This window comes from Choloepus didactylus, chromosome 5, assembly GCF_015220235.1.
Source record: "Choloepus didactylus isolate mChoDid1 chromosome 5, mChoDid1.pri, whole genome shotgun sequence".
Lineage (NCBI taxonomy): Eukaryota > Metazoa > Chordata > Mammalia > Pilosa > Megalonychidae > Choloepus > Choloepus didactylus.
This window is the reverse complement of record NC_051311.1, coordinates 97719430-97746377: the sequence shown is the minus strand read 5'-3', so window position 1 is coordinate 97746377 and position 26948 is coordinate 97719430. Positions and strand designations below refer to the sequence as shown.

The 26948-nt window shown below is 32.7% G+C and overlaps 1 protein-coding gene across 5 annotated transcripts in view; it reads left to right on the top strand.

Moving 5' to 3' along the window:
• CACNA2D1 (calcium voltage-gated channel auxiliary subunit alpha2delta 1) overlaps positions 1 to 26340 on the top strand; it is a 526916-nt gene extending 500576 nt beyond the window's left edge. For 4 of the 5 annotated variants that reach the window (XM_037836528.1, XM_037836526.1, XM_037836527.1 and 1 more), the window contains 14 exons: positions 1046 to 1133; positions 2146 to 2208; positions 2885 to 2988; positions 4415 to 4501; positions 5980 to 6047; positions 6478 to 6516; positions 8002 to 8073; positions 9011 to 9163; positions 9255 to 9307; positions 10945 to 11000; positions 11435 to 11564; positions 14222 to 14331; positions 17084 to 17166; positions 25639 to 26340. In XM_037836528.1, coding sequence (XP_037692456.1) covers positions 1046 to 1133; positions 2146 to 2208; positions 2885 to 2988; positions 4415 to 4501; positions 5980 to 6047; positions 6478 to 6516; positions 8002 to 8073; positions 9011 to 9163; positions 9255 to 9307; positions 10945 to 11000; positions 11435 to 11564; positions 14222 to 14331; positions 17084 to 17166; positions 25639 to 25755 — 1223 coding nt within the window. In that variant the 3' untranslated portion in view covers positions 25756 to 26340. Of the gene's footprint in view, positions 1 to 1045; positions 1134 to 2145; positions 2209 to 2884; positions 2989 to 4414; positions 4502 to 5979; positions 6048 to 6477; positions 6517 to 8001; positions 8074 to 9010; positions 9164 to 9254; positions 9308 to 10944; positions 11001 to 11434; positions 11565 to 14221; positions 14332 to 17083; positions 17167 to 25638 lie in introns of those variants that run through there. The other variant, XR_005217008.1, reaches the window with a different exon arrangement.
• The last annotated feature ends 608 nt before the right edge of the window (positions 26341 to 26948 follow it).

Sequence of the window (26948 nt, the reverse complement as noted above, 5' to 3'; positions counted from 1 at the left end):
AAATGTAGTCTAAAATATGGATTAAATTAATCTTTTAATCCTGGGTAAAAAATATATCAAACCAAAATAATTAAAAGCAACTAAAATTCTTCCCAGTATACCCTACCCACACCTTTTATAGGAATAGGATATTATGTAAGGCCATACCTTCCTTATCTGATTATAATGAGATTTTATCATAAATATGAAGTTTCAGATGGTTCTTATAGGTTATTTCAGAGCTTTGAGGGCTTAGAGGAGAGGAGTCAGGAGAAAGGGAAGAAGAAAGCAAAGTTCTTTGTCTAAGAATTAATGGAACCTTGCTCCTCATTATCTATTTCCTCCATCACCTTTGAACTTGGACTAAGTTATTCCAGAAATGAAAACCTAAAGCCTGTGCTCTTTCTCCTATAGACTGGTGCTGATCTTTGATAAGGTCTTCTGGTCCTTGAGTAAAATTTTTTAAAAAGCACAATGTAATGTTTTTCATAAAGTCAAATTTATTCAAAGATTATATTATATTTGATATTTGGGAATGGAGGAGAATTGAAATGTCCTTTCTTATACGAAATGAAGGTGAAAATAGTAACTTTTTCCTTTAATGTTTTTACTTGGCAAATTAAGAGTTAATCATATGTGCATCATACAACACACACACACACACACACACACACACACACCTTTTAATTGTTCATAAAGTTGTGATGGTTAGTAATCACCATACCAGTCTTCAAAACTGAGAATCAAAAATAAGAATGCCGTTTCCTCATCATTTCCTGATGCGGCATAGTTCAGATATCATTTTGATAAAGTTTAAAAAATAATTTGCCTCATTTAGAAATGGCTTTTCCATTACTAATTCTGCCTATATCCTGAAAAATATGTGAGGCAAGATGAATGTTCACAATATAGGAAACATGTAGAAATGAATATAGAATATATTTTTAAATTCATAGAAATATCATCCACTCTAAATTCCTTTGGAAATAAATAATGTATTTGCTTCATTATTATTCTGATTAAAAACTATGTGACTGTAATTGAGGATATCCTATTTCTGTGTTAGGTAACACAGACTTGATTAATAGAGTCTTACTGGATGCAGGATTTACAAATGAACTTGTCCAAAATTACTGGAGTAAGCAGAAAAACATGTAAGTATTTGTTCCTTATTAGTAAATATATATATGTTCCATATTTTAGTTTAGCTTCTCTCTGGGGAATATTTTGGAAATGGATCTTACGATTTTAAAGTTTATATTTATGTTTAACAATAATGCCTCAAAATCGTTTTACATTTGTCGGCAACTTGCACATTTAAGATATGTGTGTATATCAATGCTAACATCTGCCATTACTCAGTTTTACATGTACATGTGCTTCAGTGTGAATAAACCAAATTAAATAGGCATGTTTGCGTGTGTTCTGTGTTAATGGTAAAATAGGATGTCTAGTGAATGGTCAGTTGCTTTCTAATAGCACTTCCCTACAAACCAGTCAAGAAATTGAGAGATTTGAATATAATTTTTATTTTTTAACTTCTTTCCCTCCCCATTTTCAATTAATCACAAAATCATAAATGTTTCTCCTAACGATGTTTTCCTCTTTATAGCCAAGGTCCTATGTTCCCATTTCTGAGAAATTAACCATAACTGTTTCTTTCTGCTGTTAGTGCTTCTCATTCCTCTGCTTAAAGCCCCCATCCATTTTCCATACAGTTCTTACTTTCCAGAGTCTTATTTCCAAAATGCAGTTCTAATTTCAGGATAAAGGTGAAACTTTCTAGTATGGATTCCTTCTATTGCTTCCCACCTTGTGCCTTATACTTTTATTACAGCAAACATTCTCACTCTTCTCCACCAACTTTCCCTTACACATACTCCTGCTTTCTTTCTCATCCCTGTTAGCTCCTATCCCACCTTCTAAATGCAGCTCCACCATCATTTCCTTTGGGATGCCTTCCTTAAGCATCCTACCTGTAAGTATTTACTTCACAGATATTTCAAGTCTCAAAACAAATTTATGTACATCCTTATATATATATATACTTTGGCCTCTTTTATTTTAGGGTCTAATTTTATTTCTCTTTGTATCATCAACACCCAACTTAATATCTTACACAGAGTAAGTTGAATAAAAAAAATTTCCTTTTGTCTTCTGTTCTAGCAAGGGAGTGAAAGCACGGTTTGTTGTAACCGATGGTGGGATTACCAGAGTTTATCCTAAAGAGTAAGTTCAAATAATATTTATAAGAACCAGGGTGTTACAAAAGACATTTCTAGGGATCTGTACATTAATTGTATAAGGAAGCCATTCTTCAGAGAAACTGGTCATTATTAGTAAATTGAATTTGAGTCATTGTTTAAAGTACTTGCATTATTAAAGGTACTCCATTTCTTGGAATAATATTATAGGATTCTTCAGTGATATCTCTACTTGTTATAGATATTTATTACAAAATTTAAGAGATTTTAAAAGAGATTTTTCTCTTTCTAAATGCAAACTAAACTGGTTAAATGAATGTAATGATCTCTATAGCCTATTATCAATATTTATGTAGAACTTCATTGTTTTCACTGTTTTTTGATGCATCTTATCTGTCTTCAGAACAATTTTGTGAAGTGGACCAAGTAAGCACGAAGGCTTATTAATATTAATTGACTTGACCATGATTACCTGGCTAGTAAATGGCAGAGTTAAGACCAGGATTCAACTTTTTCTGATCCTTAATATAATACTGTGCTGATGTACTGCTTAGTATCATTTACACCATCAATTACCACTAATTTCCTTAGACATACCTGAGACATAGGCATCTCTGTATAGTTCAGTGATAGCCACAAAGGGAAAACCAGATTATTGCGTAGATGAAAGAATACAAATGATGAGCCATTTTCCTCCTTAGGGCTGGGGAAAATTGGCAAGAAAACCCAGAGACATATGAGGACAGCTTCTATAAACGGAGCCTAGATAACGATAACTATGTTTTCACTGCTCCCCACTTTAACAGTAAGTATTGCTTTGGAATTCAGCCCTCTCACTAATTTTATTAAAAATAAATTAATGCTGCTACCTGCTTTCTCAGGAATCAAGATATTTTATGTTAAATGGTCAGAATATTCATTATTGAGTATGTATTAACACAAGACATTAGAAAGAGAGAAAAGAAATATCCATTTTGTTGAAGAGGTAAAATGTATACACAGGAAACAGTCATCCTTTAATGTAGAGATAGCATATAATTAGGTTTATGAGTACCAGGCATGAGTAATGCATAGAAACATATGTAGGTAGTCCCTCATTTCACAAACTGAAAATATATTGAAAAATTTATAATAAATTAAAGTGGAATAAATTGACTAATTACTTTTTATCAGTATTCTATATTACAATTACAAAAATTAATGGTATCTGTTTCAGTTTGCTAAAGCTGCTGGAATGCAATAAACCAGAAATGGATTGGATTTTTCAATAAGGGTTTATTTGGTTGCAAATTTACAGTTTTAAGGCCATGAAAATGTCCAAATTAAGGCATCGAGAGGTAGATACCTTCTCTGAGGAAAGGCCGATGGCATCTGAGGTTCCTCTGTCACATGGGAAGGCACATGACTGGTTTTGCTAAACCTTCTCTCCCGGGTTTAGCTTCTGGTTTCAGTGGCTTTCTCCAAAATGTCTCTGGGCTTCTGTTTCAGCTCCTGTAAGTCCTTGCTTATTTCTCCCAGATCTTTTTGTCTCTCTTAAAGGACTTCAGTAAAGGATTAAGACCAACCTTGAATTGGGTGGGTCGCATTTCCATGGAAACAACCTAATCAAAAGGTCCTACCCACAATAAGTCTGCCCCCACAAGATTGGATTAAAAGAATATAGTCTTTTCTGGGGTACATAATAGATTCAAACCAGCACGATAGAGCATGTTTTAAAATATTTTAGGGGTTCTTTTCCAAATTGTAACTCATTTAATCCTCCAACACTTCCAAGAATAAGTATTATTTATTACCATTTTCACCAATGGAGAAACTGAAGTTCAGAGAATTTCAGAGTATTGTCCAGGGACACAAGGCTTGCAAAAGGCAAAGTCAGTTTTATGAATCCAAGATCAGAGTCCCTTCCACTTCGCTGCAGCAGTGTCCCCAACATTTTAGCAAAGGTCATGAAGTGGAAATTCCATGTGCATCCATTATATTATGTAAGTAGAGGTAGCCAAGCAGAATAATTCGTATCACAAAGTCAGTTAATACAAACCAATTTATGGACATTCTAATTCACCTGGTGTAGGAAAGAAGGGAGAGGAGACCACACACCTCTTTGTAGTAGATCTAGACTAGAGTATTTAAGCAAAACACTATCAATCTATATGTCTTAAAAGAAATTCAATATTATACTTCATCTATATAGATTTTTTTTCTTTCTTGTGTTTTGTTTTGTTTTGTTTTAGAAAGTGGACCTGGTGCCTATGAATCAGGCATTATGGTAAGCAAAGCTGTAGAAATATATATCCAAGGAAAACTTCTTAAGCCTGCAGGTAAGCATATATATTATACGCAAACACATACACACAAGTTACAACAAAAATTAAATGTGACTTGACATTTATATTATAAAAGCACAATACTTCTGAGGTTACCAGAGAGCTTTAACTTAAAATAAAGTAAAAACATGCAAATTTTTAAAAATGAAATACAATTAACTACTTATGAAATTAGAGATAAAATCAGATTGAAAACACATAGAGTGGAGGAATTTACAGATAAGCCGATATTTTTATAATGATTGCTACAAAATTTTGGAGTCAATTTTATGTAATATATCAAAATTTTAAATGCAAAATTTTAAATGCTGGGTTGATATAGCAATCCCACTTTTAGAGTTCTATCCTACAAGATATTTTGAAATGCACATAAAGATACATGGCCGAAAATGTACATATTTGTGATGATTTAAACATGAAAAGCTAAGTTTCCATCAGTGGGGGAGAAAGTGAATAAAATATGGCATATCTATATCATCGACTACTATGTGAAAAAGAATTAGGCAGGTCTCTATAAAAAATTGCTATAAAATTTATATAAACATGACTTTTTTGGTAAAATTAAACATATAAAGCTAACAAATATAAAAACATAGTAAAACTGAGGATCAGTGGGAATTGGAAGAGGGCTGGAGGAGGTGGAATACAATAAAGGAAAGCTACTGCTTGTTGCTGTTGTTATATGATTTGGTATTGTTTGGATGTACAAAGAGCTTGTATTAGAGAGGCCAGATCAAGAAGTCTGATTGTCTTCCTGCCTATGAGAGCAGTCTTAACCCAAAAGTGGTTCTACTACATCAATTCATTCCCTCACTCTCATGTCCCCATCCACCCATTCCATCATTGGCTCAATTGCTCATATATTTATTCAATTGATCAGTTACCCTCACGGAAGCTCATTCATTCATCTACTCTCATCCACTCACCTACCCTCTCTTTCAACAAACATTTATTAAACACCTACTGTATGCACTGCTGGGATTAGCAAAGCCTCTTAGAACTCACCACTTGAATGACCTCATGTTTTTAAGGCTATCCCTAACATTATCATTTCCCTTAGTTTACTATATTTGTTAATTGGCCAGGTTAATTTAATGGAAAATTATTAAATTGTTTTGTGAATATGAATTAAAGCTTATGTAATAGTTTAAAAGCTATTAGCTATACTTCAAGAAGACCCAAAGAAGTGTTATTATCTCTATAGTAAACATTATATTCAACTCATTCATTTGTTATTGTATAAATTGCCTACATTAACATGTAGCAAAGATTGTATTGCAGCTAATTAAGTCTTTTAAATCAACTCAGTACAATTTTTCAATGTATACTTGAAGTTAAATAGATATTCTTTTTTTTTTATTTTTAAAAATTTGGATTTGCCTGTTCAGGAATTTTTAAATGTTAGAGGAAAAACAGATGAGAATCATAGTTTCTATAAAAACATGTGTCCATTTTTTCATATAATTTTTCAGTTGTTGGAATTAAAATTGATGTAAATTCCTGGATAGAGAATTTTACCAAAACTTCAATCAGGGATCCGGTAAGATACATACTTTTTTAAATCCTTATGCTACACTTAGTAATCTCAAAGTGTTTTATACTTTTTTTTCCCCTAGTATATTTCTCAAAAAAAAAAGAAAAAAAAGTAACCATCTCATACAGTGGCAAAGTAAATTTTCAGTGATACTACACTGAGACAGAATTATTAATTCCTTTTTTCCAAAGATTTTCTGTGTTTAAATTAACCAATTAATACAATTGATTTTAAAAAGAAAAATCTTTCAATGTATAACTTGTAACTCTAGAGGTATATTTCCTAATTTAAAGGTAAAACTATTAAATTTTCTTCCTTATTATACTAGGTAACTTATTCCAATATTTCTAATTAGACATGTTTATAACTAATATGAAGAAATTAAAACTCAAGTTTTTTAAAAATGTGAATTGATAACTGAATTTTTGTCTTTCAGTGTGCTGGTCCAGTTTGTGACTGCAAAAGAAACAGTGAAGTAAGAAAATTCTTTACAATAAATGTATTTCAAATAGAGCTGTTTTTATGTTAGTCTTGTTAAAGGTTTAATGATTAAAAGAAGATGCAGTAATTTTTAATCAAATTCTAAAAAATATTCTGTTGAAATGGGAACTCATCAGTACATAAGAATTGGTGCCATGTTTTTAGTTCCTAAATTCCTAACCTTTATTTATTTTATTTTTTAAACAATCAAATCTGATGGGAAAGTATAAAAAAAGCCATTCCAACATTGGACTGTATTGTTTTCAATCTCAATTGGGATAGTTTTTTTTTGCCTATTTATCTTTGGCTTTACTTCTTGATGGGTAACTTTCTAACCATAGCATCCTTATCTCCTTATCGTTTATCAATGTGTATGTTTGCTGCCTTCTCTCATTTTTAGCACTCTCTCTAAATTTATTTATTCACACTTTATTTACAGCGATAGGAAGGTATTTTATAATTTATCATAAAGTTCTATTTATGTGTCTTGGGTTTTACATTGTCTTCTGTTACTTCCATCTCTATTTGAGAAATTGAAAAAACAAATGTGAGCTGTGCTTGTTCAAAAATTAAAGATGCCCTAAGAATGTTAAATTATACTACTTGCTTCTAGTGCTTTGTATATTTCTGTATACTTCCAGGAAAGCAAGGGGGGTCATTTCATATCACCTCTCTCTCTCTTTCTCTCTCTCTCCCCTAGCCTTGTGAAATCTTAAAACAATAATTTGATTTTCAAAGATTATCCTTCTTACATAGACTATATCGTAGCCATAGTGCAGAGATTTTTACAAGCTGCTTCCCTATTAGGAAAATGGAATTTATTATGTCCTCAAACATGATGAAAACAATGCTTTAATTGTAATTTTATTCAGTAAAAATCATTAAATTGTTTAATGCATGTAAACATGATTTAAACTATATGGGAATTTAAACTATATGAAAATAATTTCCAATTATCCAACCAAACATTTTAATATAAAATAGTTGTAAATAACCTCATGCTGCTCTTTTGTTGTTGTTTGTTTTGTTTTTGTTCCAGGGAGCATGATAACTTAAAATTTATTATTAGTTTTTCAATGTCTTTCTTCTCAGAATCTTAAGTATTTTTTTTTAATTTGAAAGAATTGCACATTATTGAATTATTTGGTCTATACAATTCCTTGAATCATTTAAATGACCTGGAGTAACAAAAAGACTATTTCTGATTTTTCTGGTGATTTGTTCAGACTGAGTTGACTCTTACCTGGACAGATGATGGTGGATTATCAATCCCTGAGGGCTTTGTATAAAGCGATGAATCAATGCCAGTCTTTAATTTCTTTTATACAGAACTTCCAAGAATATGCTCAAGAGAAAATAATAGTCATTTGAATTTTTTTCCTGGTTCTGTTATTCTATCCATCTATACATAATAGAGTAACAGTAATGAAACCTCCCAGTCTTTCTAAAAATGTGCCAATTTTTACCTTTATTTTATCAGGTAATGGATTGTGTGATTCTAGATGATGGTGGATTCCTTCTGATGGCAAATCATGATGATTATACTAACCAGGTATGTACCTAAAATAAGAGAGAATTAGGGCTTCCAAATTGTTTCCTTGATTAAAACTGCAGAAACTCTTTCAAACCATTATAAACATTAGTTGTTTTATTTCTCTTATAAAATAAATTTTAAATTGTTTAATTCAATGTATACACTTCAGAAATGCATGCCAAATCTAGTTTATGTTGATTAGTTAATTTTTCTTCCTGATACTAACAGTTACCTTTAGTACATATAGTTAGGAATTTTAATATGACATGACTTTTTTATTTTCTATATGACAGAATTTAGAAAATTTTCACATATTTAGTATTTATCAGTAGATAATGTCTAACTTAATATATGGCCTGTTTGAAACTGATGAAATTTCTTGACTCAAATTTGCAAATTGGCAGCACATAGACTATTTGTCTCACAAAGAATTTTAAATAAATTTCAATGACTTGCCACTTAATTTCATTTCTGAATCTGGATTTCTGGCTTCTCTTTTAATAAAGAAAAGAGAAAGTCCTTTCAACACTGGGACCATTTTCCTGAATAACAATGTTTATAGACTGGAGCTGATTAGAGTTTGCTCCATTAGATGTAAATTGCTTGAGTTCATCACAGTCTTCACAAATTCCTTTTTTTTATCTAGTTCAACCCACTTCTCTAATTACTCTACTTATCCTTTATAGACATTTGGTTTGTGACTTTAATGTTTAGTAATCTGCATTTGTTTCTTCCACAAATAATGTATCACACAGAGCCATTGAGTAATGAAAACATAATCTCACTTCAGTTCTTTCAGTGTCATGTTTATTATTTCCTTCTGTTTTTAAACTTCTGAGTAATTTTAACTCATTTTTTTTTTCACCTTATTTGTTTCATTGTACTGGTTCAGATGTTTCTATTTGACTTAAATTTAAGCTTTATTTTATTGGGTTTTTTTTTGTTTCTGTACCAGATTGGAAGATTTTTTGGAGAAATTGACCCGAGCTTGATGAGACACCTTGTTAATATATCAGTTTATGCTTTTAACAAGTCATATGATTATCAGTCAGTGTGTGAGCCGGGTGCTGCACCCAAACAAGGAGCAGGGCATCGCTCAGCATATGTGGTCAGTAATATCCACGGTCAAATCATCACTTCTTCTTAAGGGGACACTCAGGTGTAGACTTATATAGTGACTTTTTAATTATATTTTGTAGCCATCAATAGCAGACATATTACACATTGGCTGGTGGGCTACTGCTGCTGCCTGGTAAGTCAAAATTTCAGTTTTATTAATGCTGGAAAAAAATCTGCCCTGAAATAGTAACAAACTTGATGAATACACGAGTTATCTGACATGTAACTTGTTCTTATGGGAATTATTTTTTCCATTTACTGTAACACATATTTGCAATATTTATAAATTTTTTTAAGTGATCATTGTAAAACTTGTTAAAATTATTCAGTTTTTCATATGAAAACAATGCAATGCTCAGGTATACTTCAACTTTTTCAGAGGCTTCTTTTTTTTATATGAATCTGTTGATGTTCTTTTTGTTTGCATTGTTTCTTTATGTTAGACTCAATTTAACTTTTAGGTATATTGTTCTATAAAATTTTACTATTTGTTGCCTTTAAATCTAAATTAGATGTCTGATAATTCATGCCATGGTGTCTCAACTTTTTACCTCCTTACCTCTTTTTACCTCTTTATTAATACATTGGTTGATATATTTTAAAGGCATCGTGCTGCTGAAATGGGTCTGATTCTTTCCACATCCCTCACTCCCCATCTGTGCCCCACCATCTATGAAAATAAGAACTCTGAACTGTTTATTGAGGCATTGTGGAAAGTCTGGAAGATAAAATTTCTCATTGTTTAGTTCTAGTCAGTAATGTTACTAAACCTGTTGAGTTTAGGATTCATTATTTTCCCTTCTCTTTCCCTTCCTTCCTTCCTTCCTTCCTTCCTTCCTTCATTCATTCTCATCACCCTACTGCATTGTCCAAGTCTTACTCCCATGTAGATTAATCTGTATTCATTTGATGTTCAGGTTTTCCCAGCTAATTTTATTAAATTAGCAAAGAAGAATTGTTCTTTTAGATTAAAAATTTTTGAAAAATAAGTTGGACAAATTGTGTTTTCTTGTGTGACAAGGATATTTATATACTAATTTAAGCAGGTGTTATAAATCTCATAATGATCCTGGAAATCCTTGATTGTTTTATGCTATTTTCTGGCCATAATCTCTTCCCTTTTTTAAAATTCAATTTTAGTTGATTCTGTAGTAATGCTTGGCTCCATTGTTATTTATTATGCCTTATCCCCTATATATATACTGCATATATTTTAATCCATGAATGTTGCATTATGAAATCACAAATATATTCTGTAATGTGAAGTTTATACGTTACAAACTGGTGTCACAGACAAGGTGGGCTTTATTTGTTTGTGTTTTTATTATGTTTTTGTTTGTTCTATGAAATTTTCAAAACTAAAATAAGGAAAAATAGTGAATGCAAAAATATTGCACTCAAATTTTGATGTTTTTTCTCTTAGACTTACCACTTTTCCACAATCTCTTATTGCCTGATACTAGCCCTCTTCACATATATATGTCCCTCTCTTGGTCCTGCACACATCTGATCAGATTCATGACTTCTTATACAAATGAAAATGTTATAATGTTTTGTATAATTTAATAAATATTTATATAAAATGCTGCTAAACTTTCTATTAAAAAATTCTCAAAATTTCCCCTAAAAGTTGAAAAAGAAATCTGTGGGTATATGTACATATACATAAATCAGAACAATGTCATTCAAAAATACTCTGATTTTTATTACACCATTTATAAAGGAAAATATCTAGATTTTCATTTAAAATTAGTCATTTTTTAAATTTAGGTCTATTCTGCAACAGTTTCTCTTGAGTTTGACTTTTCCACGACTTCTTGAAGCAGGTAGGTCAATGCCCAGATACTGTCATGATAAAAATTAAAATTTTCTCTTTGGGATGTGCTGAGTTTAACAAACTCGGAGCAAAGTTTGTGTGTGTGTGTGTGTGTGTGTGGTGTATGCATATTTCTGAGAGAAATATCATCCATCCATCAGACACTTTGGTAGGTTGTGATCATTTGTCCAACCTTTCTTAACACTTCAGAAAACTTTTCTAGTTCACACTGGCCTCATTTTATAGCTGTTATGTATTTGAATTAGTTCATTCTATTGATATTTCTCGGGAACCCATTGGCAGCTGCTGCTATATTACACATCAGGAAACAAGCCAACTGCAGCCCCTGCCCTTATGCATTTATTTTGCTTGATGAGAAATGAAGGCTCTGGGCACTGACCACAGTGTTCCCTTTGTGACGTCCTTGTTTTAACTCCCCCACAGTCGAGATGGAGGACGATGACTTCACAGCCTCCCTGTCAAAGCAGAGCTGCATTACTGAACAAACCCAATATTTCTTCGATAATGATAGTAAATCATTCAGTGGTGTACTGGACTGCGGAAACTGTTCCAGGTAATCTGTTTCTTCGTTATCTGGAGTAGTCCTATTTCACTAAAAAATCATGTTGACTTTTATAATCACTGCAGATAATAATGGAGATTGTGGTTGGAGTCTACAGATATAATTATGTGTAAAGATCTTCAGTGTCTCTGTAGGTTTTTAAAATTAATAATTTTAAAAATTAACTCTAACTTTGATAAATTGTAATTCCTTCAACTCTAATAGTAATAAAATAATCAAGATCATTTGCTTCCATTTTTAGGTATAACATAGCAAAATTTGATTATATTTTAGTGTATTTTTTGCCTAAAAGAATCCATATTAAAAACTTTCTAATATAGAGAAAGTTGCAGAATTATATTAAGTAACTCTAATCCAAACATATGATTTCTTTTTATATATGGTAACTAAAAGCTTGCAAGAAGATATTCCAGGTCTTTTTGTGTGTTTGTTTGTTTGTTACTACTTCTAATCTTCTCTGACATGAAGACTAGGATATATCTTTGATTTGAAATTGAAGAAACAAAGTGAAAATAATTGTTTCCTTAGGTCAAGTTTAATGTTAGGGAGACAGGAGCCACAAAACATCTTAAAATTTGAATCAAACACTGTGTTCACTGAATCCTTCTGTAATGAACCAGTAGCCAGGTTATACATGGTTTCATTGACCTTTATAGCTTTAGTTGTTTTTAGGAAATGTGTCATTACTGTAATTTACCAGATTACTGGGAATTTAGAGTGTAGAAGGGCAGATGCATAGACTACACTTTAACTTGGATAATGAACAGAAAGTGGGATTGCAGTCTGTGAAGGTAACCTGGATTTATTTTTTATTTTGGGAAGATACGGAAAATTTCATTTGGTTACAGTGGGATAGAGGGAAAAAGCAAGATGGGGAATTGTGAAGTTTTAAAGGGAAGATCATAAACCATGCCACAGGATCCAAGAAAGGAATAGAAAGTAACTGGTTACAAAGCGTGGAATTGGATCTCACTGCTTTTAGAAACTGAGGCAAAAGGGAACAGGGCAGGATATTCTAAAAGAAACATTAACGGAGAGAAGAGGGAATATGATAAGGTGAGGTAATCTGAGAGTGCAGAAGGGCCAGGATAGTCAAAGTTACCAGGGGATCAGAAAAGAAGTTGGTAAGAGTATTTCCAAGGAGGGATTAACTGAAACTAGCAAGAGTTTGCAATAGTCATGGTCAGTATGATTTTATGACTTACTTTAGCACACCTTGAAGAGGGATGGGGTATGAGAAAGGAGAGGAAAAGGCAGGAGTCAGGCAGGAGTCCAAAAAAAGCAGACTCTGTCCTTTAGACTTAGCATCAGGCTGCCAACTTCAGGAAACAAAATTCTAACATGTTTGGTGGGCACATCAGAAATAGTTTCATAGTCCTGTGACCTTTTATTAATTGATGTCCAGTAATAGCAATGTAGGCTTAAAGAACTGATTACATTTATTGTGATGTAAAGATCAATGTAATCAAAACATTAAGTTGAATCATGAATTCCTCTGCTTTTATGCTTGTGTCCCAAATTCAACTTGGAGGAAAGAAATAAAATCCACTTCTTTGAAAAATATATAATCATAAAGAAATTTATTTTAATTGACTAACATTTTTTGTATTGGTTTCTAAAGAAAGCAGAAGCAGCTTACAGTGTGGGCAAAATGGTGGATAGAATCTAAAGCCCTTGGCTCTATTTACATCTGTGCTGTCTAATCTAGTAACTGCCAACCACAGGTGGCTATTTTAATTTCAATTAAAATTAAATAAAATTTAAAAATTTATCCCAATCTTTCTTGCCACCTTTCAAGTACAGACATACCTTGGAGATATTGTAGTTTCAGTTTCAGACCACTGCAATAAAGCAAATCACACATTTTTTTTGGTTTTCCAGTACATATAAAAGTTATGTTTACACTATACTGTATTCTAGTAAGTGTGCAATAACATTATGTCTAGAAAACAATGTACATACCCTAATTGAAATGTGACACAGAGACATGAAATAAGCACATGCTGTTGGAAAATGGCACCAATAGACTTACTTGATGCAGGGTTGTCATAAATCCTCCATTTGCAAGACATGCAGTATCTGGGAAGCACAAGAAAGCAAAGCACAATAAAATGAGTTATGCCTGTACCCAATAGCCACATGTGGTTAGAGGCTACCTTTCTGGACAGAACAGAAAACCATTTCCATCTTCACAGAAAGTTTAGCTTGCCATTAACTGGGCAAGTTTTGTGGCCACTTTTGTGCTTTTTTGTTTCTTTATATGTAAAATAAGGAACTTTGGCATATTTTCAGTGCTAAATATTATGATTCTTTAAATACGTAAAATGAACTCATTTTTCTGTATTATAATACAACTAAATACTGCTCATTTTATGAGGAATAACACAAAACAAAGGTCACACTTAAAACATCTGTTGTAGTTTTTTTACTATTCATTTGAGAGAGGTAATATGTATGTACTAATAAATTAAAAATGGTAATCTTTCTCTTTTAAAACCATTCTTATTCTGATATTCTATTGATGTTGGTGATGCTTTGTGTTTCAATATGTCATATTTTGTCTTTCATTTTAATATGTAAGAATCCTTGAAATATTTTCTCCAACACAGTGTTAACTTTCTGGGATGTTTTTAATATTTATTTTACAGGATCTTTCATGTAGAAAAGCTTATGAACACGAACTTAATATTCATAATGGTTGAGAGCAAAGGGACATGTCCCTGCGACACACGACTGCTCATACAAGCGGAGCAGACTTGTATCCTTTGACATCAGAGATGCCAAGAACAGAAAGCCATCTCAAAGTAATGCATTTCTTAACCCTGTTACTGGTTTATGCTCGGAGGAGTGTATTATACAACGTGATGGTCATCCACAGAGGCAGGATGAACCTCTCACCAAAAATTCGGTTTGAATGTCAAGACTGATGATGCCACACATGTACCATTTCAGTACAAAATGACTTATTACCCAAATAATGAGTCTTTCTGGAGTGAGCAGGGCAGGCTCCCAAGCAGATCCAAACATGGCTTAAGAGAACAAGGAAAAGTGACTGGCTCAGGGTTTTCTGGTTGTTAGGCAGTGGTGCTGGGTTTCTGCCTACGTGAAATGGAGCTTGTGTGGGTTCAACTTCACGGTGGTGTCAAAGGAATGAACCTGTGGGCTTTCCTATCAGCTTGCCCAGAAATGAGCAGAGGAAACAGGGAGTCACAGGGCCTGAAAGCTGTCAACAGTCAAACATCAAAAATGGAGCCACTCTCTGTTACTAGAGTCAACTACATCTTACTTTTTTAGGCTTCAATACCATTTTAGTATGTTTACCATGAATGGAATGTGTCTTTACATAATTATCAAGGCGGAAAAAAGAGGATAATGCCAGTAATATATAATTAATAGAAGTAAAAGAGTTTACAACATTTTGCTTACTCAAATGATTGATTAATTAAAGTACTATTTGAAGATTATTCAGGAATATAAACCAACATTTTAAGAAAAGTAAATCCATCACTTCATCTGACTTGTCATCTCAGTTTTCACTTCTTTAAAGGAGAATGTCTATCTTTAAAATTTCTTTTGAAAATTAAGTGAATAATGTTTGTGAAGTCTTAGTAAAACCCCTCACCCTTTGTGGAGAATCAGTAAATGTTAATTTAACAAAGGAACTGAGGTTGAACTTTATTCCACTATCAAAACTTCTTTAGCATTAGAGTTAGTGTGGAGGGGAAAACCAAAGGATCAGTTTATTTCTAGAGCTGAGTCTGTCAGGGAAAATGGGAGTGTTGCTTGGTCCACAAAACAGAATATTCTAGGAGTGACAGGAAGTTCTCTAATTATATTAAATGTTCTTTGGTGCCATTTTACACTGATTGATAGAAATACTATTTTAAAACTTATGAATACTATTTATTATTTATTGTTGAAATAATGTGCAGAGAAGTAATCGAACTGGTAGTATTTTTAGTTCATATAGGAATTTGATGTTATATCCCATAAACAATTTTATAAACTATGGGGTAAAAATCCTTCATCTTTTTAAATGTATCAGATATAAGTACACACATATGTAGGATATTAAAATAATTTGATAATTTATGGAGAACATTGTTCAAACCAGTTTATTATCATGTGGCAATTGAACCCTTATTTCCTCTCTTTCTTACAGACATTTATTGAATGCAAGGCATTGTGACAAATATTCTCAAAATACAAAATATAATAAGTATGATCCTTGCCTAGTGGTTGACTGTTCTCTATTAGAGCAAAGAGAAATGTAGGCAGTCAACTACATCTTTCATAAGGGCTTATGTTAGTTGTTTTAATTTTTGAAACATTATCTGCTAGTTGCTGAAACAAATGGCAAACAGAGAGTTGGCTTAACAATAGGTTTGAGAGGCTAGAAGGCTTATTCTTCCCCGGGTCAGAATTTTCTCGTCCAGCAGTCTTTGGGGTTCCTTGGCTTTTCTGTCACATGGCAGTACATGGCGGCATCTTCTTTATTATCCGGGTTCCATTCACTTCCAGTTTCTGGCTGCTCCCTGTCGCTTGTCTTTTCTGCACCCAATTTGCTTTGCTTGTAGGGATTTCAGCCATATTGGATCAAGCCGACTTGCATTCATTTTGGACACACCTTAACTAACAACATCTTCAAAGTCCTATTTACAAATGGGATCACACCCACGAGACCAGGGCTTGGGACCTGAACATGCCTTTTGTGGGGGACATGATGCAATCCCCAACAGTATCTAAACTAGGAGCTTTAAAATACATTGAAAATAGTTGCATAAAACTTCAACTATGAAAATTAATGTGAAAACAGTCTTTTAAATTATTCCCTATAAATAGAATAAAAATATTAAATGATATAAAATTAGTTTTCTTAAGTTCTATTTACTTGTTACTTGTTGAGCATTATCACCACCATTGTTGCAAACTCTGATTCTTATCATCATCCTAGTTGCAATGGCAGTAAAGTTAAAACTTCATCTGGTGGTAAGTATACTAAATGACAATGCAATGCCTACTAAAGCATTGTAGGAAGAGCTGTAAAGTGCCTGTTTTTTGTTTTTTTGTTTTTTTTTTTTGCATATATTCATGTTCTTTATAAAAAATAAGTCCTCACCGATGTTTGGGATTGATGATAATTATAGTGATTTAGTTTCTGTTTTGTCTTGCTAAATGGGAAGCACTCGGACCATATTTTATATGTATGCCCTGTCTACTACTCTGTATCATTATAAATTTCATTCACTTGTATTCTAAGAATAGTTATTGATACCTACTCTGTATAGTAAGATTAGAAAGAGATGATCTCTTGTATAGCCTCTGTCCCAACAAGGGAGAATTTGAGGCAATTTAGTTCCCTGTATCCCTCAGAACTTGAACCAGTTGTGTTGGACTAGAGTCTCATAGGTGTCTCTTGCTTACTTTGGAAAGTGAATATATTACATTTCTTATATTTATAAACATGTGAGTAAAAGAGTCAGTTCATATTCTTTAACAAGTCTTTTTAGCTGATGGTCCAGATCCTTGTGATATGGTTAAGCAGCCCAGATACCGAAAAGGGCCTGATGTCTGCTTTGATAACAGTGATCAGGTAAGATGAAACTTTTCCTGATTTAAAATAACATAAAATAACAGTCATTGTCCGTAAGAATTTACGGAGACAAATTGCAATGTCATTTCAAACATAATGTCTTAACCATAGTGTCCCCCATCAACATGATGTACTCGCTGGTGGACAGATATTTTATTTCAATAGTTTCCATGGTTAGCATAAACTTAACAGTTGCTTCTTTTATCTGTCTTTCCCACAGAAATTGTGCTTTCAAACACAATTCCAATCAATCTATTAATAATCCAAGAAAAATCACAAATCTGATGATTTCAAAGGCTTTCTAATAAATAATAACTTGTATAAGTGTTATTTATAGTATGTGTATATATACTACTTTAATCATATTTCCAATCCTGAGATGTAAATCTTATATTTTAACTACAATTTATTTATTAGTTTGTGTTTAGTCTTCATTGTATTAAAAACCAGTTAACAGCTATTTCCTATTATTTTATAATTCTTTCTTTTGTGTGGTTTCTGTTTCTATCACATATCAGATTTGTATTATTTCCCTTAATTGTGTAATGTCCTTTTCTAATGCTTGAAATTAGATGAGGTCAATTACATAGGGTTAATTTAATAAAATAATACAAAGGCTATTTAATGTGTACTATCTAAATATGACTCCTGATAAACACTCTTGTGTCTTACTATGTATCAAACCAACTTTATGCTTTTAAAATTAGGTTATTTATTTAAAAACTTAAATTTGTTCTCAAAGATAAACTCCACATTTTTTGCTGATTTTAAATGTGATAGTCCCCAGTTTTATGGTTCTTCAAGGTGCATCTTTGCTTTAAATGGCTTGCACACATCAATGAATATTGAAACAGAGAGCATTATTAAATCATGAATTGCTTATTTGAAAATCATGTTAAAACAGCTATTGGTAAATGTGCATTTATAATAAAGAGGGTTTTTATATTTATTTAGATTAGATTTTGCTACTACATGCTTATTTACTCAAATATATATAGCCACATTTGTTCCAGAAAGGATAAAGGCACTTCCCCAGATAGATATTATACAATCAGATAATCTAAATTGGAAGTGGAACAAAGAAAAATAATCAGTGGTGGAGAATAGAGCTAAAAATGCTAGGTGTTTTTGCCAGTACATTCCAGTTATCTCTGTGAGGACTATTGATCATTCATTCCTCTTTGGTAGGAAATGTGATCGAAAGTTGCAGCTAAATCATTTTTCAACTTCACCCATAACTCTTCAGTAATATGCATACATGAGAAATCCTACTATTCTCTCCACTGCGGTTTGAGAAGCTTTACTCATGTCAAATCAATCCCCAAAGGATGTTGGACGTGGGTCTCAGGGCAGTACAGCTCATTAAGGAAACTCCATTCATTAACTCTTCATCACTAACTTTAGACAGTACAAAGACTGAGATTTAAATCTTTCAGATGGACTTTAAAGATGCTATAAAAACCTTATTACCCAAAATATTCTCATCCTAGGAAATTATATCCTTTGATCAAGGCAGCAAAAAGATTTGGCTGCAAAAGAAATTTCCAACAATGCAAGTTCCTATAAGTTGTGTAGGGGATTGTGTGTGAAAGTACAATCTTGCTTAGTAGCTGGATGTGCTAGATGTGCTAATAGTATGTTGTGTTTCTTTAGCAGTGTGATATTTCAATAATGCTTATTTGCAATAGTCTCTGTGAATCTGCTCTGGATGGAGGCTCACGTTAACTGCTAACTGCCAGCAAATTGCATGAAATCTCATCTTGTATGTCTTCTTTTCTATGTTTTCTTTCCTTTTCCTGTACTTGCTACTTTGCCCATTAATAGGATCAACTTATATGCACAACGAGTCGTGCCTATGCCATGATGTCAGCTCCTATCTTCATTTTACTGCAAGTTTTCATGTGCTATGGATGGTCAGTCACTTTCTCTAATTTTTCTTTGTTTTCTTTTGCAGCTTGAACTTTTAGAAAATAATCTCTAACCCCAAATCCACAGTATTAAACATTTTGAAAGCAGGTTATTTAAATACCAATGCAAATATTGTTTCCTGCATAGCTGATTTAAAATGGTGCATAAATTTCTAATCCTAAACAGAAAATGTCATTTTCCTATATTTATTTAAAAATCATAGTTTGTATCAAGATTAAGTCAATGCCTACGAAAAACTGTGTACATGATATCATGATATCTTTTACTAAAGAGAAATATTAAAAGGACAATTATTAGAGCTGGTATTTCAGTTTATTTTCAGAATTTAATAATGTATAATTAATGAATCATTTCCATTTTATCAAGCGTTACTAGGGACTTCTAAGTCAACCATTCTGATTTTTCTCCTTTTCTTTCTCTTTCTCTTTTTTCTTTTTTCTTTTTTTTGGTAACAAATCTGGTTTAAACAACTTTTTAGATTTTTACTCCCAATATTGTTGTTCTCTTGAACTATTTTAGCATAAGTGCTTCAAATTTCTAAGTTCATTTTTTAATGTTATTTGCATTATCTAAGCAAAAGTTATTACTTATTAATCTTTTTTGCAAATTTCTGCTTTATATAATCAACATTACTGAACAGATTATTTGAAGTCTGCTTATGTGTGTTGCAGTCTGTGTTCCATTTACAAATTTGCAATTTCTTTTGTGATGGTCTGGAATGCCATGATTGTTGTTGCTAGAGCAACGTTTGTTGTGCTTGTCCTTGATTGCTGTCCAGGTATTCATTTTGATTGGGAAACCACTAGATGGAGATGTGACCATTACTATAAAGGAGTGAGGTCATGGCTGGGGAATGGGGTAGTGGAGTAGAAGGAGTCTCAGAAAAAAAACTGCATTTGTTCTGGAATAACAAAATGTGGTTTTCATGTCAAAAGATTCCTAGTGAGATAAGCCTGATTTTAATAATTGAAGTAAAGACCAAAATCAAATAATTCCTCAATAATATAATATTTATGTAAATCAATAAGTAAGCAGCTAATCAAAATATAGTTCCACATATATAATATAATAAAATATCTTAAAGAAATACATGGATAATCATTCCACTTTCATATAAAAAGTATAGTAAATCAAATGCTTGTATAATGGCGGCACTTTTTAGTCATAATTGAGATGAGTAGACTAAAGAAGAAGGACAATAACTTTTTATATTACACTCTATAGTTGAGGAATAGTGTAAAAAATTACTAAATTTTGATTCAAAAGTTTACTTCTCTTAATCACAGATTATTGATAAGACTTATATGCTGTCAAGTAGATACAAATATCTATATAAGTCTTGCTTTTGAATAGGTCAGCTCTTATTTTACCTCTACCTTAAAAATCCATAAGTGATGATGAATTTTTAAAAATTTCTATCTAACACCCCCAAGAAATAAAATTTTGAATTTTCCCATAAAGATATTTTTCTTATCATAATTATAAATGTATAGTGAAAATAAATAAATATCACTACAGACACAGCTGGGTGGGATCAATACATTTTAATGAAATAATTTGGGGAAGATGAAAAGAGCATGTTTGAAATCATAGATATTTTTGCATCCTTGAGGAATACATAATGATAAGTCTTGAGAAGATGATGTAAGTGGCAGATACCTTACATTTACAAGACTTACTTAGGTTTGATCTTTCAAAACATAGTTATCGGTATGGAAAGGTGAATCTAGTCTATGCATTTTAAGTGTTGGTATGATGATATCAAAGGAAGTAGCATTTTCTCTGAAAAAAGTTAAAAATTGAAAAAGTAACATAAATATTAAAAAAAAAATTCTGAGAGGTTAGCTAGCAGTTTTCTGCACATTGAGGACTGATAAAGGTCTTAATCTAAACTCCAGTGTTAGTCTGGCTCTCACAGGAATTTGCTGTGGATTAGGTTCTCCTTATGAGAAAATTAGGTGGTGGTGTAAGCTCGAAAGTCTTCTAAAGGGTGTCTTCTCTCTAACTCATTGAAAAGACTAAAGCTAGGGCCCTTGGACCCTGCAGAGTTCACAAAGGTTACAGCTTATAGGAATAAAATTGTGACGCCCCTGTACCATGAGGACTTCCTTAAAACACAACTGTTCAAGTGAGGCCTTTGACAAGGTCTTTTTGAAGGCTTAAGTGGTAAAGAAAAACAAAAGGAAAATAAATGAAAAAAAAAGCTAAAGTTTGTTTATAAACCAAAGAAGACAGTAAAGCCAGCCAATAATATAATTCATATCAAAATGGTTGTAATACTGATCAGCAGTTTCAGAGAAAAAAATAATTCCCTTGCCCTCCCATTGAGGAACTTCATTATTTTATACACACACAATGTATAAAATCATACTACTGGCTACGTGGAGAATAAATATATAGAAAGAAATCTGTTTGTGTGTAACTATATTTATTTGTCTCTCTCTGTATAAGTGGTTTAACAGTGAATTAATGTGCTAAGTGTACTAGAGTGTTGTGTATGAGAACACTCTTTTAAAATTAGGAACATTCTTCCTATTAAGAGTTATTGTGGAGTATTTACCTGCTTAAATAACTGCAAATGTAGATTGTCATTGAGGCTGCTGAGGTTGACTGAAGTACAGACAAACCTAAATTCAAAAGTAGTCATTATTTGGTGGATGTTTTCACCTATGATTTGTGTTTTGAAGGAAATTTAACAATGACTATAATTCAGAAAAGAAAGAGCAAAAACTTCTTGGCCAAATAAATAGAAAACTTTATTTGGGGAAAATTTATTTCTAAATTGATTTAAATAAATTAAAATATATTGAGCTGTTACTATGTGCAATTGATTGTCCTAGGTTCTGGTTGGGGAAAGAAAGTCAGAGTAAGGGTTTATCAATACTGTTTGACAGCAGAAAATTGAAGAGATTGTAGCCATTAATATACATGGTCTTATGATAAAATAAACCTTGGCACAAAATTGTATGAATGTAACTATGGTCTAGATTATATTTTTTTTAATGAGTAATGGCAGAGGGAAAAATAATAAAGAATTCTCAGTTGACACCTTGATTAATAGAGTATTTTGAGAGAGGTCCACTATGAGGAAATTAATAAAATTTGTCCCTTTACCATATTTTAAAGATAAAATACACATATTGTTGGCATTGTGTCTTTTTTCTATTTTAATGTCCTAAACTGAAACAAGGTACCAATCTGTTATTTTCTACTACAGTAATCTTTAAATATCAGAGTGATTCATATGGTCATAGTGTTGGTGGGATTTCTGCCTCTGAAAGTGGGAGAAAATGCTGAGATTTCTCCTGCATCCATGCTTTTGTGATTTAGAATGTTTTTAGAATGTATATCATAATTCACTTTATTAGAATAATTTCAAGTCTTAGTATTTGGTTGCATGATGTAAAACACATGAGAAAACATGATCAGGAAACTGAAGGGCAGATTTTTCAATGTGAGTCAACATGCAAACTACAGAGACTCCAAATAACTTATCTGAACTACCAACTCCCAAATAGAAATAGACATATCTCATCATCACACAAAAGAAATGGAACTAAAACAAATAAAACATAAAAACAACAGAGTAAGAGCCAGAGAGAATATTTTTCTTTCCATAATATATTTCTAGAATATTAAGATATATTTTGCATTATGAAGAATTTCTTTGACAAACTATATCCTAAATGCATAAATGGGTCTCATTTGTGTGCTAGTTTTTCATTCCATCAAATTAACACCTAACCGCAACTGGAGAGGACCCCTGGTTGAGTGACATAGGATTTGAATGTAGTATTTTATGCCCTTGGTGTTTCTAACCCACCAAAGTGTGTGCTGCTTATTGAGTACCTACTATTCATTTATCAAGTACTTACTGTACACCTACTACATAGCAGGCCACTCATGTGTGTGAGAGATAGAATGGGAGAATAGCAGTTTATGCCCAAAAATCTCAGCAAAGTATTAAAAGCACCCCCTTTCATTCTCAAAACTGCCCCTATCTGGACATTAAGTCCCCATATTTGGTCACCCTAGATACAGCAGTAAATGAGACCAAGTCCATTGATCTCATGTATTTCTTTCTAATGGGAGAGATAGACCGTAAGTACATATTTTATAAATGTCAGATAGTAAAAAGTGAAGGTACAGGGAAAGGCTAGAAAATGAGAGTTGATGAGTAGTGTTGGGAGGTTAGGGAAAGCTATTTTAGATTGCGTGGTCATGGAAGGTCTCTATAAAGAGGGTACATTTGAATAGACACCTAGAAATGAGCAAGGGTGTCAGTCATGAGATATTCTAAGGGTTGCCAGATTTAGAATATAGAAGAAAACAGGATGCCTGGTTGGTTTAATTTGAATTTCAGATAAACAATTAATAATTTTTTAGTTTATTTATATCCCATGCAATATTTGGGACTCATCGTAAAAAAGTTATTTGTTGTTTCTATGACATTCAAACTTAACTGGGTGTCCTCTATTTTACCTGGCAACCCTACCTGGGGGAAAGTATTTGAGGCAAAAAGACGAGCAAGTGTGAAGGCCTTGAGATAGTCAACCCTTTGGCCCATTGCAGGGGAAGCCAGTGTTACTGGAGCAGAGTGAATGAAAGTGGGAAAAGGGGAGGAAGAGTGAGGGAGGATGAAGATAGAGAGGCAGCCAGGCTCCAGGCGGTATAAGGCTCTACAGACATTGATAAGGAATTCAGATTTTATTCCAAGTGTGATGGGATATTTCAAGCATGGAGTGACAGGATTGAATTTATGGCTTCATGAAGATCCCCTGACTGTTTTTTGGGGAAGAGATTTTAAAAGAGCAAGAATAGAAGCAATGAGACAAGTGAGGCAGCTTTTTCGGGAGTGTATGCTCTTGGACCTGAGAGGGCAAGAAGTAGTAGGTTTAGGGATGTGCTTTGAAGCTAGACTTAAGAGAACATGCTGATGGATTAGGCTACAGGAAAAAAGAGGGATCATAGATGACTCGAATCTTTGGTCTGATTCACTACTCATAAAGATGCATTCACTGAGATGCAGAAGAGTAATATTTGGGAAAAGTTGAGATCTCTGTGAGCCATACAGAAGGAGAGGTGGTGGAGATCAGGGGATATATTAACCTGAAGGTCAAGGGAGTGTTCATGGCTAAAGATATGAACGTGAGAGTTATTAGCAAATAGATGAAATTTGAAGACATAGGGATGGATTAGATCACCTAAGAAGAAAGTATAAGTAAAGAAGAAAAGAGGACAGAGAACTAACCCCTGGAAAATTCTAACATTTAGAGGACATGAAGAGAAGGAGGTGAAGCCAAGGAATATAAGATGGAACACAAACAAGTTTGGGGAAAAAAACTGGAGAGAGTGTATGCAAAGACACGTGAGGAAAAAAAAATGATAAGAAGGAGGGAATATTCTATAGTGTCAGATGCTCCTGAAGGTCAACTAGGATGAGGATTAATAATTTTATGATTCTGTTTAGATTTGAGAGATGGCTTTTGAAAAATAAAATTTTCCTTTATGAGTTCTTTTCCCCCAGCCTTTCCTCTAACAAACAGTGTTCTGCTGCCTTAAAATATCATCCAGGAATGAAATTGTGTTTATTTACTAGGCGACAGTAAAACCCAAGGGGCCAAAGAGTCAAAGTTCTTATTCTCTGAAAGCTTAGGGTCTTTGTAAAATTATTCTAAAAACCAGAAAACACTTTCTTTTTTATTTAACATAACCTATTATTTTGATTTTTGGAAGATAAGCCTTAGATTATCTAATCTTTTAAAAAAGAAGGCTCAGAGAATGATTAGATAGGTTTTTTTAAATGAAATAAAATATCTTAAAATGAATTAAAGGACATGAAGAATGTTACAGAATATAGAACCTCATAATAAAAGATGAACAATTTTGTTTTGGAAGAGAACCTAATGAGCTATCACTAAACAGTGGGGAATCCAAGTGAGTATAATTTTTTATATTGGTTGGTTCTCTAAACAACATAGACCTCTGTCTCTATTTTAGCTCTTAAATTTGGATATGTTTTCATTGTCCTTTCATTTTTCATGCTTCAAGTACCTTACCCTTCATTTTATTTGAAGTCTTGATGAAGGTCCTTATGCTGTACGTGGTATGATCACCTTGCATATGAGACATAAGGGAAATGGGAGATTGTTTCTTAAATTTATTTTACCAGTCCCAAATGTTTCCTTCTTGAGCATAGTTACTGTAATCATAATTCTTAAAAATTAAAAAACAGACTTTTCATTTCTTATTTTTTGCATTTATAATATATAGGAATTTTTGATACTGTGAGGGTAAGTTTTCTATTTAAAAATGGTCACATTACTCAAAACAGAATTTACTATTAAAGTATTTCCTTTCATCATCATCAGAATCTATAATTAAAATTTTAAAGCATTTATCAAATGGTGCTGGGAGATTGCTTTATCCAAAACTGAACATAAAATCTAGTAGAATGTAATTTACTTGAATCCAAATTAAAGCAATTTTGTCAGGTGAGTTCAGAAGGACAAAGATTTTAATTCTTCCTTTTCTTTCCATCAGGAGGATTATAGCGACTGTGGTGGTGTTTCTGGATTAAATCCTTCCCTGTGGACTCTCCTCGGAATCCAGTTTATCCTGCTGTGGCTGGTATCTAGTAGCAGACACTGCCCATTGTGACCTCCTAAAACCAAAAATCTGCATAATTAAACTCCAGACCCTGCCAAAACATGAGCCCTCAGTTACATTAAAATGGGGTCAGCCTTCAAATCAGCAGAACATTTGCTGGGTCCATACCACGACATAACTCTAAGGCACAGACTCAAAAGCACCCACTGGCTGCATGTCAGGGTGTTAGATCCTTAAACTTGTGTGACTGCTGCATCATCTATGTATAACATCAAAACAGAATTCTATACGTGCTCTGTTGGGAAATTTGAGAATTTGTTGTTGTATCACTGGTGATTTCATGTACAAGGGCTCCCCATAAAATAGTTTACCAATTATAAGAATTGTCTTGATTTTGACCTGGATTCTTAACGAGAAAATCTCTAGGAAGTTATTGTTGCCTTCCCATGTTCTTCTGTTAAAAAACGATTCCTGCTTTGAGTAATTATTGAAAAAAATATATATAAAGAGAAAGAGAGAAAATTAACCATTGTCCAAACTGTTGAAATACAAATAATGGCTAATTTTATGCAAAAATTTGCCATGAATAAAATGCCTTATAAAAATGGCCTGTCTACCAAAAAAAAAAAAAAAAAAGTAACACAACTGATGACCAGTTACGTTTTGATGGGGTAATAATAAATTGATGCTTTGAAAATAAGTAAGAAATTATTAAACTAAAGGTGCTTGAGGGTGAAATTTGAAAATGTGACACATTTCCTCATAAATGTAAGCCCTTAATGAATGCTTCAATGTCATTTTCCCTTTGTTGACAGTACAGTTATGTAGTGATAGCCAGGTATTTCAAAATGCTCTAAGAAAAGCTTGTGGTGGGGTGGGGAGGGGAAATGTTTTTTCTTGTGATAAGTGAACTTTGGTTACCAAGGGTATTTTGCATGATGCTGCTGCTATTTTAACTTTTTGGTTTGTTTTTCTCTTAATGTAGAGTGTAGTCCATTGAAAAGCTGAGTGACATTATTGTTATGTAAGAACCTGAACCTTGCAGTGTAATGCACTTAAGTCATCTTTAAAAACATTGCTAAACTACTCTGAATATACTGTGCAATGTAAATGCTGAATGATTGAGTTAGGTAAATGGTGTATTGGGAATTAAGGGATTTTATACAGATTTGTGCTTTTGCCTGGAAACCTATGTACAGATATTTTAAGTACCTAAATCAGATTTGACACATTTATTTTTTGAA